The 17,827-nt window shown below is 41.3% G+C and overlaps 1 protein-coding gene across 6 annotated transcripts in view; it reads left to right on the forward strand.

Annotated features, from left to right (window-relative positions):
- The window catches only part of LOC308467733 (zinc finger protein 711-like), a 58,240-nt gene extending 41,635 nt beyond the window's left edge, over positions 1-16,605 (forward strand). For 2 of the 6 annotated variants that reach the window (XM_080989429.1, XM_080989424.1), the window contains 6 exons: positions 2,065-2,223; positions 6,210-6,356; positions 8,464-8,601; positions 11,097-11,144; positions 12,047-12,190; positions 13,995-16,604. In XM_080989429.1, the coding sequence (XP_080845555.1) occupies positions 2,065-2,223; positions 6,210-6,356; positions 8,464-8,601; positions 11,097-11,144; positions 12,047-12,190; positions 13,995-15,172 (1,814 nt within the window). In that variant the 3' untranslated portion in view covers positions 15,173-16,604. Of the gene's footprint in view, positions 1-2,064; positions 2,224-6,209; positions 6,357-8,463; positions 8,602-11,096; positions 11,145-12,046; positions 12,191-13,994 lie in introns of all 6 variants that reach the window. The other 4 variants (XM_080989425.1, XM_080989427.1, XM_080989426.1 and 1 more) reach the window with 4 other exon arrangements.
- Positions 16,606-17,827: the final 1,222 nt, after the last annotated feature.

Below are 17,827 nucleotides of genomic sequence, written 5' to 3' on the forward strand. Positions count from 1 at the left end.
AATTAAGCTACTCACGGGTAGTTGTTTTAGTAGCCAAATTGTCCCAGGAAAAAGGCAGCGCTCTCCGGCAACGGCTGTGCGGCTTCGCTCCACGGAAGAAGCAGTTGACTCTCAGCACCACGCCACTTGCCCCTCTTTGCTCCGGAGCCCATAACTGGGTTCCTTTACGAGTTGGGGGGGGCGCGAAAGGTGCCCGCCGAGTCCCATGGTCACAGGCTTCATCCGCCTGTGATTTTTCAAAGGGTCCCCGCTTCGCTGTAGCGGGAAAGACCCGTTTTCCGTGGAGCCAGTCCCTCCGGATCAGAGGGAATCCGCCATTACCGATGGCGCCACCCCGGAAGTTCGATGGCGCCACCCCGGAAGTCTACAAAGGAGTTTGACCTCTTGCTGACCAGTTGCAGAGCGGTATCATCTTGGGCATTTAATTCCAAGTTCCAACAAAGTAAATTATGCTAAATTTTGTTAAAGCACTTGGACTAGATGATATTGCTGATTTTGCGAAAGGGTTGCTTGTGAGTTCAGAATTAAGCCCATTATAGATGTAATGTTCTGAATCTCTTAAATCATGGTTAAGAGATCAGGAGTGGGCTCATATGACACACACTTCCCTCCCTTCTCCTGCTCCTCCACTGTAAGGCTAACAAAGGTTAGGACTTGTATTGGCACCAACCTTAAGCATAGTTTACATTTAAACAAGATATAGGGTGATACTTGGTGCTAGTCCTACTCATAGTAGACCCATTGAAGTGAATTGACATAACTAGCTTTTGATTAGGACTTAGTTGAATACAGGTGAAACTCGAAAAATTAGAATATCGTGGAAAAGTTCATTTATTTCAATAATTTAACTTAAAAGGTGAAACTAATATATGAGATATATATGAGATAGACTCATGACATGCAAAGCGAGATATGTCAAGCCTTTATTTGTTATAATTGTGATGATCATGGCGTACAGCTGATGAAAACCCCAAATTAACAATCTCAGAAAATTAGAATGTTAAATGAAATCAGCAAAACAAGGACTGCAAATAGAGCAATATTGGACCTCTGAGAAGTAGAAGCATGCATATGTACTCAGTACTTGGTTGGGCCCCTTTTGCATCAATTACTGCCTCAATGCGGCGTGGCATGGATGCTATCAGCCTGTTGCACTTCTAATTTTTCGAGTTTCACCTGTACAACTCATACTGATCAATTCTCTAGTTAAGAAAAAGCCCTCAGTCCTATCCATGGTTAAATCTAGTTTGACATAAACTTAACTATGAGGAAGGGTAAGATGCAGGGTTTGAATGTACCATCCTGCTCTGATCTATGAAATTCTAAGTGTTACATCTCTCCTGGTTCTTACAGGGTGACTCACTAACATTTTACACTGTTGTTCTGTTACCCTTTCATCTTTTGGAATGCTATACAGGCATTTCCCTACTTGCGTGTGAAGAGCATGTGTTCTCCCGCTGACACACATACCAAAAGGGGGTGAGGCAGGAGTGGAACGGGGGAATCCCCACTCATGCACATCCTGGTGACATGTGCAGCGGCCCAAACCGGAACCCCCACATAAGTGGCGATTCTCCTGTACCCTTCAAAGAGATTCTCATCTTAGCAGTGTTTGGTATTTTGAAGATCTTGCAAAGATAAATACATACAATGATAATTTCTTTTTTAAAAAATTGGTAACATGAACAAACCTACCATTTAATACTATATAACTGTATTTGAAGGGGGAGGGAAGAGTATCAATACACAAACAAAGTATCTTGACTTATTTAGTTGTTTAATCAGACATTATAATGTAACAGAAATGTTTCTACACTGCACTTCATCGTTTTTATGCTGAAATTAACTACATTGACTTATTAAAACAGTAAAACAAAAAAATAAAACAAATCTCTTCATATTATGTGTAATCTTCACAAAATAAACAAGAACAAGGTGATTGGTCTGTGCACCAGCTTTATATTACCAGTCATATTAGGTTTTGCACAAATGAGCTAAGAACAATGGACCAACATTGCTAACACTTCTTGCTTCCTTCTAACTGGTTTTGTTTTGTTTTTATAGTGGATGATGTTGGGGAAAAGCTCGACCATATTGGAAACACACCATTAAAAATCAACAGTGAGGTTTCACATGAAAATGTATCTAAAGATGATGGTTTTGGTTCTGAAGTTATTAAAGTTTACATATTTAAAGCTGAAGCTGAGGATGATGTGGAAATAGGTATGTATCCCAGCTTCTGTTATTGCTAGTTTCTAGTGTTTGCAAAAATTATTATTATTTATTAATTTTATATACCACTCTTCATCCAAAGATCACAAGGAGGTTTACAAAATAACAGTCCAAAATGAAAACACAAAATACCTATCATCATCATAATAAGAACAACAAAAATCAATAACTCAATAACTCCTGTGTACAAGCACATGTAAAGGGCCATAGATTGTTTAATCAACCAAAGGCCTGATTATAGAAGAACGTTTTTGCCTGGTGCCTAAAAATATGTAGTGAAGTAACCAGGCAAGCCTCTCTGGGAAGAGCAGTAATCTAGACCAGGCATAGGCAAACTTGGCCCTCCAGATTTTTTGGGACTATAATTCCCATCATTCCTAGCTAACAGGACCAGTGTTCAGGGATGATGGGAATTGTAGTCCCAAAAAATCTGGAGGGCCGAGTTTACCTATGCTTGATCTAAACCCTATCAAGAGCAGGCCACCTCCCATCCATGTGGACTAGGGCACCGCCAACAAACAGTGCCTCAGTCTTACCTGGATGGAGCTTCAGTTTGTTGGCTCTCATCCAGTTCATTCCTGAGGCAAGACAACATTCCAGCACATCCGTTTCCATACCTGAAGGTGTAAAGAAGAAGTAGAGCCGTGTGTCTTCAGCATATTGCTGACAACGTATTCCAAAACTGGATGACCCCACTCAGTGGTTTCATGTAGATGTTAAACAGCATGAGGGATAAAATCGAACCCTGAGGAACCCCACATTGAAGGCTTCACAGCTCTCCCCAAGCATCACCCTCTGGAAATGACCATCCAAGTAGGCCTGGGACCACCACAAAGCAGGGCCGCCCATCTGTCCTGCACACACCCAGACCAATGAGGACAAGTGACTGGAATTTTATTTCTTTATTAGCAAAGCACTCAGTTACATCAGCTCCTAAGGTGCAAGGATATGCACACTATTCCACACTAACTAGCTGGCTAGGCAATCTACCTCTCCGGCCGGTTCTCTGTCTTGGACAATTTGAGCAACAGTATAGCAACTCCCCTTCCTGCTTTCTTAAACTTACTAGTCTGATGCTGTGCCTGCAAGTACCCAATGGCTTCTCCTGACTGGCAGCTCCAGCTGCTCCCATTGCTTTAAGTCTCTCCATAAGTGTGGAGACAGTAGATTGGGGGACAGAGGGGATTCCAAAGGCACAACTGTCTCTGGACCCGTCACAGGCTCTTCAGCTTCTGATACTTCCTCCAGCTCTTTCCCCACCTCCTTTCACTTGGTCTCTGGCCACCTCTAGCTCCACTCCGGCAGCTGCCCCATGGGTGGCACAGAACCCCCACAAATCACTGGCCTCTTCACCTGGATTTTCAACCTCACCTGACTCTTCTGCTCATACATTTCCCCAACTCTCATGCTCCTGCCCGTCCATGACACCAACTCAAGATAGCTGCTCCAGAAGGATACCATGGTTGATGGTATTGAAAAAGGTCAAGGAGAATGAACAGTGACACATTTCTTCCATCTCTCTCCTGACAGAGGTCATCATACAGGGTGACCAAAGCTGTTTCTGTGGCAAAACTGGGCCTAAGCCCCAATTGAAATGGACCTAGAAAATCAGTTTCCTCCAAGAGTACCTGGATCTGCTCTGCAAACACCCACTCAAAGAAGGGGATGTTGGCAACTGGCTGGTAATTACTTAGATTTTGCAAATCCAGAGCGGGTTTCTTGAGGAGTGGTTCAAGCAGGCAGGGACCATCCACTCTCGCAAGGAGGCATTAGTCACCTTCCTGGCACAGCCAAATGTCCCTTCTCTGCTAGTTTCTATCAGCCAAGAGAGGCAAGGATCCAGAGCATAAGTCATCACCCTGACTGATCCAAGCATGCTGTCGACGTCCTCAAACCTTACAACTGAAACTCATGCAACACAACAAGACTAGACAGTGCTCTGGACACCCCTTGAGATTCATCTGCTGTAACAGCAGAGTCAAAGTCCCATCAGATCAAAGCAACTTTATCCTCAAAATGCTTTGCAAACAAGTCACTGTGAGCTACCATTAGTTCTGCTTGCTCCTTTGGGCCAGACTATTGAAGGCCCCGCACTGCCTGGAAAAGCTCTGCCAGATGGCACAATGAGGATGTAAGGGAGGCAGCAAAGTATGCCTTCTTTGTTGTCTTCACTACCACTAAGTAGGCTTGATGATGAACCCTCCCCAGTGTTTGATTGCATTTGTTTGGCGTTTTCCTCCACTTGTATTTAAGCCATCTCCCAGCTTGGGCTCATTGCCCTGAGCTCTGGAGTATACTGGGGAACCAAATGGGGTCCATGAAGTGGGAGAGCGTGCTCAGAGGCGATCAAGTCAATAGCCTGAGCCATTTGGATATTCCACAAGTCAGCGAGGGCTTCGACAGGAGTCATAGCAGCATGGAAACCCAAGGCTGTCTGGAAGTCAATTGGATCCATCAGTCTCCAAAGGTAGACTGTCCTCATAGGGCCCTTGCCTCTGCAGAGGGGGAAAAGGTGCTGAAAGCCTAAATCTCAACTGGACGTGATCTGACCATGACAAGGGACTGATGTCAGTATCCCCCACTCTTAGATCACTCTGTTTTCTGAGGAAACAAGGTCTAGAGTGTGGCATTCCACATGCATTGGGCTGATAACATGTTGTGACAGCCCCATGGTCATCATGACAGCCATGAAGTCCTGAGCCACCCCAGAGTCCATTGCCTTGGCATGGATGTTGAAGTCTCCCAAAACCAGCAATCTGGGGGTCCTCAACACTGCTTTTGAGACCAGCTGTGTCAGGGAAACTGCTGGGCAGCAAGGTGTTGTGCTAAACCAGCAGAATCCCTAATCTGTCCTGATTACCCAATGCCAGGAACAACCACTATTGTTCCCCACGCAACTGGACAGAGAGCCAGGAGAGAGAGAGAATTTCTGTAGACCACAGCAATTCCCGCTTCCTGATCTTCAAGTCTGCCCTGACACTGCATTGAGTACCCAGGTGGGCACAGCTGGGTGCAGCCAACTCCGTCCTGCTCACCCACTCAGGTCTCAGTGATACAGACCAGACTCGCCTGCTCATTCATAATCAGATCATGCATAAGGCAGATCTTATTCAGAGCCAACCTGGCATTCAGCAGCAGCAGCCGCAGATTTGAGAGCTGTCTGATAAGAAAACCACAATTTCCCCAGTTTGGAGGAGGGGTTGGCATATGGCACAGTTACTAACTGCCTGTGTCATGTGCCCCTTCCCCGGCCTGTGCCACCTCCTACACCATACCTCCCCCTGTCCAGAACTAGTATGATTGGGGGGGGAGGCCCTTGCTCTCCCCAAGTCCCCTCTTCACAGACATGTATTTCTCTTCCTCCTTCCCACACATTAACAGCAACAACAAAGCCAAGCAAAACAAATTTAAAAAAGTCAAGCATAGAAATAAAAAAAACATTTTAAAACACTTACAAACACTTAGGGCAAGGCCGCCCCCCCCCCCAAGGCAATGCGGAGGGGGTGGCCTTTGCCCTTGCCCTCCACTGAAGTGGATCCCACCAGGGCTGCTGTCTACATTGTGTAAAATGAATACTTCCTTGAAATGGTCTCCTGTTAAACCTCTTGTATTGTTTTTCATAAGACAATCAAAAACAATTAAATAACATAACAATACTATGAAAGCTGTGCCCGTAGATTCCAGATAGCTTCAGTCAACCCCTGCTTCTTCCTCAGTTATCTCACTCCACTTTCAGAACTAACTTCTCTCCCCACGCCCTTGTAAAGGCTCTTCTAAGTTAGTTCATGCCTGCCATATGCCCAGGCCATGGCAATTTGTCATGCTACTTACAAATTATAATGCTGTCCCATCAAGCTATCTTTTCCCCTAGTGACTTTTGTTGTCTTCTTATTTCACCAAGCACACAGGAGAGAAATGAAACATCTTGCTGTTTCTTTTAAAATGTTATTAAATGAAAATTAATTATTCTCTTCAAGGTGGAACAGAAATTGTAACAGAGAGTGACTTTCATAATGGGCATTCTGTAGCTGGAGTTCTAGAGCAAGGAGGTGTTGGCAGAGTACAGCGAGAGAAGATGCTTTATATGGCTGTTAAGGATTCCTCTCAGGAGGATGAAGATATTAGTAAGAATTTTATTTTTGTGTTGCTAAGAGAGTAATCTTGTCATTTTTCTCTTCCCCTACAATTACTATGAAAGTAAATTGATTTTATCCATATATTGATAACTGATCATTTTATACTTCAGACGAGGATAGAGATCCTAACACATCCAATCTCCTCAAGCTATGTGCAAAGCCCATATGGAGAGGTCATAGCAAACCTAGTCATGAGTGTCCTATTGTTTGCACTATATTGCCACATCACAGACTTGTGATCCAGTATGTAGATGGACAGTTGCCTAGCTGCTATTGGTAGCACACTTATATCTGTGCAGTGTGTATTATTTATTTTATGTTTAAGTGAATTTCAGTAATGTTACGGCAGCTGGCATTTACATGGGGATGCTGACAATCCCAGAGGCATTTTGTGAATGTCTGAAAATAACTAGATATTTCTCCGTTTGTTAGACTTACACCCATGAATGTAGATCATCAAAGTAGGTGATTGTCAACATTCACTTTTTCTTATTTATTTATGCCTTTTGGACGTTCTGAAGTGATTTTATGAACTACAGCACTGTCAGGTTTAATGTCAACACATTACCGTAACATAAAAATAAGACATCCTATACATAGAGCACATATACATAAGCCCTTCATTAATTAATTTTACATTTTTTATTCATAGATTAGCAGTGAAATTCTGTACATGTCTACTCAAAAGACAATGTCTCATTGCGTTCAACAGGGTTTACTCCAAGGTAAGCAGGTAAACACTATTTTAAGGAATAAGCCCCATGGAAGACAGTGAGACTTACATCAGAGTAAACGCACACAGGATTGTACTCGTGATACATAAATGCCAATAATTTCTCACTTGCAAATTTGTAATTTTTCTACAATGTGGTACAATTTTATTAGTGGGCAGAGCAATCCAAGGTGGGGTGTAGAGTGAAGTGGCAGACAATCTACCTCTTCATGCTGTCCAGGGTGGGAAGTTAAAAAGGAGTAGGTTGTCTGAGAAACAAACCTTGCAGATCTGTGGGTTTTTATTACCCCCCACACACACCAATTAAAGCCAATGAAGGAATCATTTCACCATTTTCAGCCTGGAATAGTTCATGGGCCTGCTCTTAGGGGCTTTTGAAGCACCCCTGCCCCTTCCAAATGCCTCCAGCCAGAACTACAGGTCAGGATTACACTGCATTTTTATTCAGTATTCAAAATTTGTTTATACCGTTGTACATCTTAATAATATAAAGAAACATCACCAAAGCCACTCTTTTGTTAGTGTTTGCTTTTTTAAAAAAATCTGTACTTTTTAAAAACAACAAATTAATGTCTAAGCCATGCACAGATGCATGTTTTGTTCCTGGTTGAAATTTTACTACAGAGACAATGCTTCTAAGTTACTCATGTTCATTAATTTTAATAGGTCTACTCCCAAGTATGACTTAGTTGGTTAGTATTCATAGGCAAGCCACTCATTCCCTCAATCTGCAAAATTGAAAAAATGATATTACATAGCTGGTGTAAAGATTACTTGGTTACGTATGTGAAGTTATTTGATCACTCCAAATGCTATAGAAATAGGTGTTGTTGTTACATTCTTAGAACTCTATGATGCGGCTATATTATGTTGTGAATAAATTCAAAAGACGACCATATTTAGGTCAATCTTGTGTGCTGAGGAACCATGTTAAACTTGTCACAGCTAATAAATAGCTTTGCAATGCAATTCTAAGCATTTTCATTTAGAAGTAGGTGTAGCCCTTGCCTCACCAACCTCCGAACTGCAGCTTTCTCATGGTATGCACATTGATGCCACTGATGGGAGGCCAGGTGTGGCTGCGCCTCTCCCCGCTGGCTGCTTCTGTTGAGAAGCAACCCCGACCAAGTTAAGTGGACTTCTTTCCTGGTAGATATGCATGGGTTTGCAGTCTTAGTCATGGGGGTAAACCTTTCAAGACAATTTCATGAATCTGGCATTCAGATTTTGGTTTTTCACACATAGATTGATGTACTCTGGTAGTAGATAACTGTACTGTGTCAAATATGGATTAATTGAGCAAAGATGAAAAGTTGCATGGATAATGTCATTAATTCCCATACCCTTTAAAACTGAATATAGGTTGTTCTGAAATAGCTGATGAAGTCTACATGGAGGTTATTGTTGGTGAAGAAGAAGCAACATCACTTTCCGACGCACAGCTTGAAGACCCCTGTGTGAATAAAACTTTTGTTCCTGTTGCGTGGGCTGCTGCTTATGGTAGGATGCTAGATTATATCTTAATCTTAATGAGAGTCTCTTCTCCACTCTTGCTTAATTTGCAGTGTTCCCATAGAGTTAATTGCATTGACCAATCTCTTTCTGCCCAAATAATGTTTTGCTATTTTGTGGACATAAGAGAGCAATAAGACATGTTGTACCAAAGAGTATGAATTCATTTTAAAGCAGGGGTCAGCAAACTTGTTCAGCAGGGGGCTGGTCCACTGTCCCTCAGACCTTGTGGGGGGCCGGACTGTATTTTGGGGGGGGGGGAGAGAACGATTTTCACCCGCCCACAAAGAGGCCTGAAGATGCTTCGCTTTACGTGTCCCAGCTGTCATCCCAATAGCTGCAGTTGGGCTTCTCCAGCCAGCCAGGCACCGTGGCGGGGTAGGAGGCTGTGTTGGCCAGCGAAGACAGAAGCAGCAGCCCCGGCTGAGGAGCCACAGACAGAGGTAGGGGAACTGGGGCATCACAAGCTTTTACCCACCACCTGCTGCTGCTGCTGCTTCCCAAGAGGCACCGCAGAGAAGAAGACAGAGCCGCCTGCCAACCCACAAGCGGCGGCCACGGCCACCGCAACAACCCGTCTGAACGCCATGGGAGGAATGAAGGAGGGAGGCAGGCAGCGATGAAGAAAGTGTGTGAGGAAGCGGTGCGGAAAAGGGGCGTGGAGAAGGAAGGGAGGGTGGACTGAGGGAGAGGGAGGAGGAGCAGGAGGAAAACGCAGAAGCAGCTGGCACCCGGCGTCACACGCCCCCTTCACAGCGCCACCCTGTTGAGGCGGGTGGGCAGGCGAGCCAACTCACGCCATAGATGACGCCTGGCGTGGGACAAGATTGCTCTGTCCTCAAGGATAAAACCGCTGCCTTGAGAGGGAGAGGGATGGAGAGGGAAAGAACATGCGCACTGGCAATCCACTCAGCAATTCCCGGACCGTCCGTGGGCTGGATCTAGAAGGCAATTGGGCCTGATCTGGCCCGCGGACCTTAGTTTGTCGACCCATGTTTTAAAGGCTCCAGAATGCTTTCCACCTTTTCCAGTTCATATATGGGTTGAAATAATACCTTCAAAATGATGTTTTGTAGTTTAATACTTACTGTTACTAAGGGAGGTGCAAAGTCTTGCTCAAAAAATGCGTTTTCAAGCACTTAGTTGTATATTCTGTTTATAATTACAGAAAGTTGCCAGCCCACCTACACTTGGACTCCAAGTACTCCTCCTCTGAGGCAACTCCTGTTCCACCTATTCTCCTTTCCTCAGAAATAGTTGATCTCACCTGATGAAATTAGAAAAGCATTTGAAACAAACCTGCAGAATAAAATAAAAATTATATTTCATTTAAAAGAACCTCTGCTGCTAGATGGCAGATTCAGCTGTTGTTGCAAGTGTGATCAGGTCATATGCTATCTGACCAGTGTATAAAAGCAGGTGTCTACAAATACCATCACCACAGTTGCCATGGTTATTGTAGAAGAAGCTATTGTATTTTGCCCTTTTGTTCTTTTAACTGTCGGCATTTCCCATTTTAAGCAGACAATATAGGCTGCTGCTGCTGCTGCTGCTGCTGCTGCTGCTGCTGCTGTGCCTTCCATCCTGTCTCATAAGTGGCTGACCAGAAGCACACAGCATAATTTTTAAACTTCCTTTCTACTTCCCTTATTCCATTTAGTTCCTGCTTCCATATATACCCTTATCTGTTCCTTTTCACTGGTATAAAGGCAGGGCTGGCTCAGGATGCTTGGCCACTTGAGGCAAAACTTAAAATGATTCTCTGCTGCCACAGCTCCCCACTGCCACCACATCTGCAGCTGCTGCCCCTGTCTGAGCCAGCTGGAGGTGGCCTGAGAGTAAAAGGAGGCTGGAGAGGGGTGGGCAGCGGCAGGCAGTGCATGATGGTGGGAATGGGTAGCATGTTGTGCTCAGTGGAGGCGGCCAACAAGTGCAGGAGGTGGCGAGCAGCACACTCCTTGGAGGCCAGATCTACCATCCTTCCCAGCTGTCCGCAACCTGCTGTTTGAGGTGATGGCCTTACTGTGCCTCTTGGGCAGGCTGTCCCTGATCAAGTGTTATAGTGCAGGGTCGAGAGATGGTTGGCCAAATAATCTCTCTCTCTCTCTCTCTCTCTCTCTCTCTCTCTGTGTGTACACACACACACATATATATGGGCAATAGCTCAATGGTAGAGCATATACATTGCTTTTAGAAGGTCTCTGGTTCAATCCACAGCATTTCCATTTAGTAAGGTTCTCAGGTAGATGCTGCTGAAAAAGACAATTGTCTAAAATCTTGGCAAGCTACTGTCATCAACAGAACTGGAATAAATGGACAAGAGGTCAGACTCAGTGTAGATCCAATCTCATTCATTCATATGAGGCTTGTTGTTGCTGAATGGTGTGACAGTACTGTTAATGCTGTGACCTCTGCTTATGTGGCAAATGTTATTTTTAAAAATAGTTTCACACACACATTTAAAGGCTAACCTTTTCCCCTAGGAGATGATAGAAGACTTCCCCGGAGGTATGAAGACTGTCAAACACCAGGTGAGTAGATGAAGACTTGCTTATATGTCTAGTATTGCAAAGCAGTTCTTAACTACAGTTAGGCTCCATCAGCAATTTAATAAGAATCAGCGCATGAATGTTAGAATAGCAGATAAATTAAATGTAAAAGAAAGCAACATTACAGTATGATATTAATCAGTTATTTGGGTAGGGCTGTCCATAGCTGCAGCCGTTGTTACCACAGCTGTGACATTACCAAAATAAACCCTCTTCACCTCTGCTTCATTTGGGTGAAAGTCTCTATCAAGAATCTAAAGGAAGCAGGAAGGAATTTGGGAAGGGAAACTAAATTGGAGCAGAGAGCTGTGTATCAGGTTCTTTGATGGGACAATTTTTGTTCCTTTCTCCCCTATCAGTTCTGGAACCAGTGAATCTTTCATTATAGGAGTGCTTTTGGACATGTTTACTTAAGCGTGTTTACTCAAAAATAAGTCCCACTGAGTTCATTGGGGGTTATTTCAACTAATGTGCATATGGTTGCAGTCTGAATAGACATAGACTCATATATGAGAATCATATTAGCTGACAGCATTTATTTATTTATTTATTTATTTATTTATTTGATTGATTGATTGATTGATTGATTGATTAACTCAAAATATTTTCCCTGCTCTTCAGCTGACTCCAGAATGGCTTATGTAAGATGAATAGAAACAAAAGCAAATAATTGCTTTCTATGTGTTATATTAAACAATGTATGTAGCTATTTCCGGCAAGTGCTTCTAGCATCTTATTACGAAGCAGAATCTCATTGTCTTACTCTCAGTGCAAACACAATTGCAGCGGCTGGTTCTTTCGCTAAACAGCTTCAGTTTTCAAAATAAGCTCCTACAAGGAAGCTACTTGCAACATTGTGATGCGTATCTGGTCTTTCATATCAGGACCCAACTTGGATGCAAGATTAGAAAGCAAAAATGGTAATGCAACACAATACCTGCAAATCTGTGATAGCATTAGCACAAACAGACTTCTTAAACAGAAAGCCAAAAAAAGGAGGAGAGGGGAAGCAAGGCAGTGGCAAACAGGTAAAATTACTTTCTTGGCTAGAATTTACCTACTTACCTGTAGCTTTTAACATTATTAAATTAGAATAAAAAAGAGTAGTTATTGCCACATTCTTACATCATTAGTAGGGTGGTTTGTTTAAAGAGAAAAGTACAATAAAATTTTGTCCAATTTTCTCTTATTTTATTATCTGCACTGTCAGAAGAGTATTTCCTGACTTATTTATACTGCAGTTTCATGTAGTATTCATGTAGTAGCTAAGTTCTTGTTACATTAACATAGTAGGAGGGACATGGGTTGAAAATGGCAAAAAGATAATTTATAAGATATTGTTCTTTAGTGTGTTGCATTGTGGGTTTGTACACATAAAACAGCTAGCAGAAATTGTAATTTGAAATCTTTTACCGATCAGCAAGAGGAAAAGAATCCCCACCCAGGTTCATTTTGTTTGCAGAATTTATATAGAAATAAGACTATGATGTAGTCCTTGTGGTGCATTGTCACCTGCACAGCAGTAGAGAGTATTCTCATAATTCAGCCACTTACCATTTACAGTTTTCTGTCTGAAAACAAAAATAAAAAAGTATTACGGAATAAAAATATCCAAAGAAAATGACTGAATTTTGCAGTAGAGGTCCTTTTTTATTCCAGCCAGTGTGAAATACTGGAGTAAAAGTTTTCAAACAAAAACTATCCAGGAAAACTGATATAAGTACAGTACACATACCGTGTGTGTGTGTGTTTCCAAACACCAGGGGGAATAAAATATCCCATATTTGGAAGCTTTTTGTTCCTGCTAACCTAAAGTGTTGGGGTAAAACTGTCCCATGCCATTTTTCAAACAAAAACTGATTCATGGAAGCCTGACACCATATATGTTTTTGTTTTGGAACTACCCTGAGGTACATTGGAACTTGGCTTGGGATAGTAAATTGTCTCTCATAGCAATCCATATATAATAGTTGCTTTCTGGTATTGGATGAGGAGTTGTTAGCCAAAATACCATTGACAAGTGTTTTGAACTTGTCACACTAGAAAGTTGCTAAGTTGCTAAACTGAAAAGACTGTAAGAGGAAGGTCTGGCCTTGTATGCCTCTTCTTTGAGGCTGCATAACGATTTGCAGTGTTAGAGTAGAGATTTTGGAGAGAGTAAAAAGGAGGCATTCCAATAATGTGCTGAAACTGGATCCATAGAATCCATCCCCCTCCCACTGCACTGACATGTCCCCAGAATTGGGGGGAAACTATGCTAACCCTGTAGCTGGCATTGTTTATTTCCCTCCATTTGGAATACAGTGGAACCTTGGTTGTCGAACGCTATGGAAGTCGAACATTTAGGCTTTTTAACACCGACAACCTGGAAGTGAATGCTTCTGTTTTCTAACGTGCCTCGGAAGTCAAATGGCTTCCGAGGCTTGTTTCTCCATTTTTTCAATGGATTTTGCCGACCTCCCATTGCGCGTCGGTTGTCTAACGTTTCGGAAGTCGAATGGTCTTCTAGAACGGATTACGTTCGGCAACCAAGGTTCCACTGTAAATGGGAAGGTAACTTTTTAAAAGAAATAAAAAATGATAACAGGAAAGGAAAAATTTATAAAAGGCAAAATGCAGCCCTGCCCTCCTCCACACTTTTTGCCCTGCTGGCCTGAGCCTGGTGGGTCATAGGAAAAGTTGTTAATCTGCCTTTAGTTCTCTCTCCACTCCCACTTTTGGATTGCTCTGCTCACTATTTTTTATGATATTGTGTTGTGTTTGACTGATGTCAGAATTATTCTTTTTCTTGTTACAATTTATTTCATGATATTTTATGTTTATTTAAAACAGCTGTTATAATAGGTCCTGATGGACAGCCCTTAACTGTCTACCCTTGTCATATATGTGGGAAAAAATTTAAATCCAGGGGATTCTTGAAAAGGCATATGAAAAACCACCCAGATCACATGATTAAGAAGAAGTACCAATGCACAGATTGTGATTTTACAACTAACAAGAAAGTAAGCTTTCATAATCATTTGGAAAGCCATAAGCTTATCAACAGAGCTGACAAAACGCACGAATTCACAGAGTACACCAGGCGATACAGTGAAGCAAGCCCACTGAGTTCAAATAAATTGATCTTAAGAGATAAGGAACCTAAATTGCACAAGTGCAAATATTGTGACTATGAGACTGCAGAGCAAGGACTGCTTAATAGACATCTGCTTGCGGTCCACAGCAAGAACTTCCCTCATGTTTGTGTTGAGTGTGGAAAAGGTTTCCGACATCCTTCTGAGCTCAAAAAGCATATGAGGACCCACACAGGGGAGAAGCCTTACCAGTGCCAGCATTGTGTCTTCCGTTGTGCTGATCAGTCCAATCTGAAGACACACATCAAAACCAAGCATGGTACTGACCTGCCCTTTAAGTGTGAACATTGTCCACAGACATTCACAGATGAGAAAGAACTCCAGCAGCACACAGAGTTGTTTCAAGGACATAAGACTCATCTGTGCCCACATTGTGACCACAAGAGCACCAACTCGAGTGACCTGAAACGACATATAATATCTGTTCACACAAAGGACTTTCCTCACAAATGTGAGGTGTGTGAAAAAGGTTTCCATCGTCCATCAGAGCTCAAAAAGCACAGTGAAACACATAAAGGTAAAAAGATACATCAGTGTAGGCACTGTAACTTTAAGACTTCAGATCCTTTTGTACTTAGTGGACATATCCTCTCAGTTCACACTAAGGACCTGCCTTTCAAATGCAAAAGATGCAAGAAAGGATTTAGGCAACACACTGAACTGAAGAAGCATATGAAGACCCACAGTGGAAGAAAAGTCTACCAATGCCAATATTGTGAGTACAGCACTACAGATGCATCAGGCTTCAAGCGGCATGTCATATCAATACACACAAAAGACTATCCGCACAGGTGTGAGTACTGCAAAAAGGGATTCCGTAGACCATCAGAGAAAAAGCAGCATATAATGAGGCATCACAAAGAGGCCTTAATATAATATATGAGCTATAGAAGAAAGCAGTTTAGAAACTGTGACATCATAATTGGGGAACAAAATTCTCATGAACTGTTTCTCCTCTTTTCAAAGTTTGATATTAAATCATAACTTTACATTATTTGTATTATAAGTCTTTTAAATTATTAGGGTTTGACAGGGGATCTCATAGCTCTATGATAGTTGCTCATCAGAACCTAAAGAACACTGTAAAATGCAAAGAGATGAACGTTTGAAAAGATGTAGAAAGAGACTGAATGTATTCTGTTTCAAGTATTATACATAACTAAGCTAAAGAAAATATTTTAAGTCAATTATCTTAGCCCTTTACCAACAATGCAATTTAAATCCTTAATGAAAATCAGGGATGGAGTTCTTTAAAAATGTATGTTAAGGCAAATCTAACATCATGCATTTTTTGAACAGTGACACTATATAGAAGTCAGTACTTTGTCATTACATTTTTAAATTGTGCTGGGAAATAGTATTCAGGAATTAAGTCAAATTTTGAGATCTGTCTTTTTTCATTTTTAAAGCAAACACACATTTCATCAGGAAACATTGTTTCTGTTATTTATTTAAGACCAATGAGCAATATTTAAATGTTTCCCCAGAACTGCTAGCCATCCTTCTAGCATTTTATTGTAGGATGTGATGTTAAAAATACAACATTGTTTTTGAGCTCAAAAGGTATTGTTTGGTGCTAAGGTTAAAGATGTGTATGTATATAATTTCCCTTCTTACGTGAAAAATGCAGTCGAATGTTCAGTATGGCACATATAACAAAAAGTACCTTTTGACCAACATAATTATTATAAAATTATTGTTATTATTTTTAAAAAGGAAAACAAATAGATGCGGCTGTTGGTGCTAAGGTTTCACACTTCTTTTTTTTGTTTCCTTATTATATTCCCTAAAAAATAATAAACAAAATGAATATCAATACTGCAGTAGTTAGAAATACCTAGAGAATTTTATGGGGCAATGTTCCTGGCAAGGTAGGACTACTGTGGTGTTTTCGTGCTAATAAAAAATGTTTCAGTATAGAAATGAAAGTTGCACCTTTTAATCAATTCATGTGAAACATAACATATTATAAACATGCGTTTTCAATCTGTAATAAAGTTATATATGCAGTAGTTAACCAGGACATTATGCTACCGCTGGAGTTTGGAGGTGGATCTTCAGTTTACAGTGTATACATTTGAAATATGCATCCCTTTATACAATGCTTTGTGTTAGCATGGTACAAATCAAAATGGCGCTTAGTATAACAAGCTGGTCTAGGACAATTTAATAACTAAAAACTTCATAAATGTTATGCATATAATGTGTACTTTTAAAAATCTTTTTTAAGTTGCTTCATGTTTTTACACAGCTGTTCACATGATAAATTGTAACTTTACTTCATGCTACTATTTTATGGCTTTGTGTTTCAAAAATATTCATATTTGGTTTTTCCATCAGAATCCGTTCCTTGAGAACTAATTTCTTTTATATTTCTAAACTTCAGAAAAAATAAAAAAATCCTTCCAGTAGCACCTTTAAGACCAACTAAGTTAGTTCTTGGTATGAGCTTTCGTGTGCAAGCACACTTCTTCAGATACACTCAGAGAAGTGTGCTTGCACACGAAAGCTCATACCAAGAACTAACTTAGTTGGTCTTAAAGGTGCTACTGGAAGGATTTTTTTATTTTGACTATGGCAGACCAACACGGCTACCTATCTGTAACTTAAACTTCAGAAAGTTAAGTTTGGGAAACCTTAGAAAACTACTTGTGTTTTATGTGGCTGTAAAAAAATGATGTACACTCTGTAAAATAAGATTGTCACTGTTATGCAAGATTATTATTACTCATTGTAATGAGCATACAATAAAATCCATCTCTTGCACTTCAGGCATGCATTGCTCACTCATCATTTATTTCATAATTTAATTGTTTGATAGCCTGGTCATTATTTTTGAGAACTTACTGTAAATTGCAATCACAGTAAGTAAAGAGGAGAAATAATAGTGTCTTTAATTTTTCTCAGTTAAATGCGCAGAAATTTAACTTCCATTTAGAGAAAAAGGTTTGTAGAATGGTTTTTTTTCCATTTAACTGGTCATGTGTGATTGCCTGGCATTTTTGTGTTCATATTCAGCTTTTCCTTCTTCTGTGTTCTCTTCAGTGAACCAATATTAGTCATTTGCAGTAGTTCAATGAGAGTTGTAACAGTAACATTTAAAGTAGACAAAAAGTAAATGTAGTCTGGTTTGAAATTCATTTTAAGCTTCAGGAGATTTAGCATCTACTTACAGTGTGGGGCACGTATAGTACAGGACCTTAGTTTCCTATTCTGTGGTCCAATCCCTAGCTGCATATGGGGTGAATGGTGGTGCTTTAATGCTTCTGGGTGAGCAGGTAGCAGGGAGTGGTTGAGATGCTGCCCTAATTCCAGTGGTTGTGGGCAGGCAAGGGCACAGTTGTAGTGGTGGAGGCTGAACAACATTGGGGGTGGAGGCTTAGTTGCTTGGTCTCAATTACTTGTTCCAGCTCTTTCACTCCACCATAAGTTATTGGTAGAATATCTGCTGAGCCCCCTGGTCTGGTGCTTCTGTTGCTGAATGCCAGATCAGTCCATACTCATCCATGACTTGATTGTGGTTGAGCAGGT

This window comes from Podarcis pityusensis (assembly GCF_964106645.2).
Source record: "Podarcis pityusensis genome assembly, chromosome: W".
Taxonomy (NCBI): domain Eukaryota; kingdom Metazoa; phylum Chordata; class Lepidosauria; order Squamata; family Lacertidae; genus Podarcis; species Podarcis pityusensis.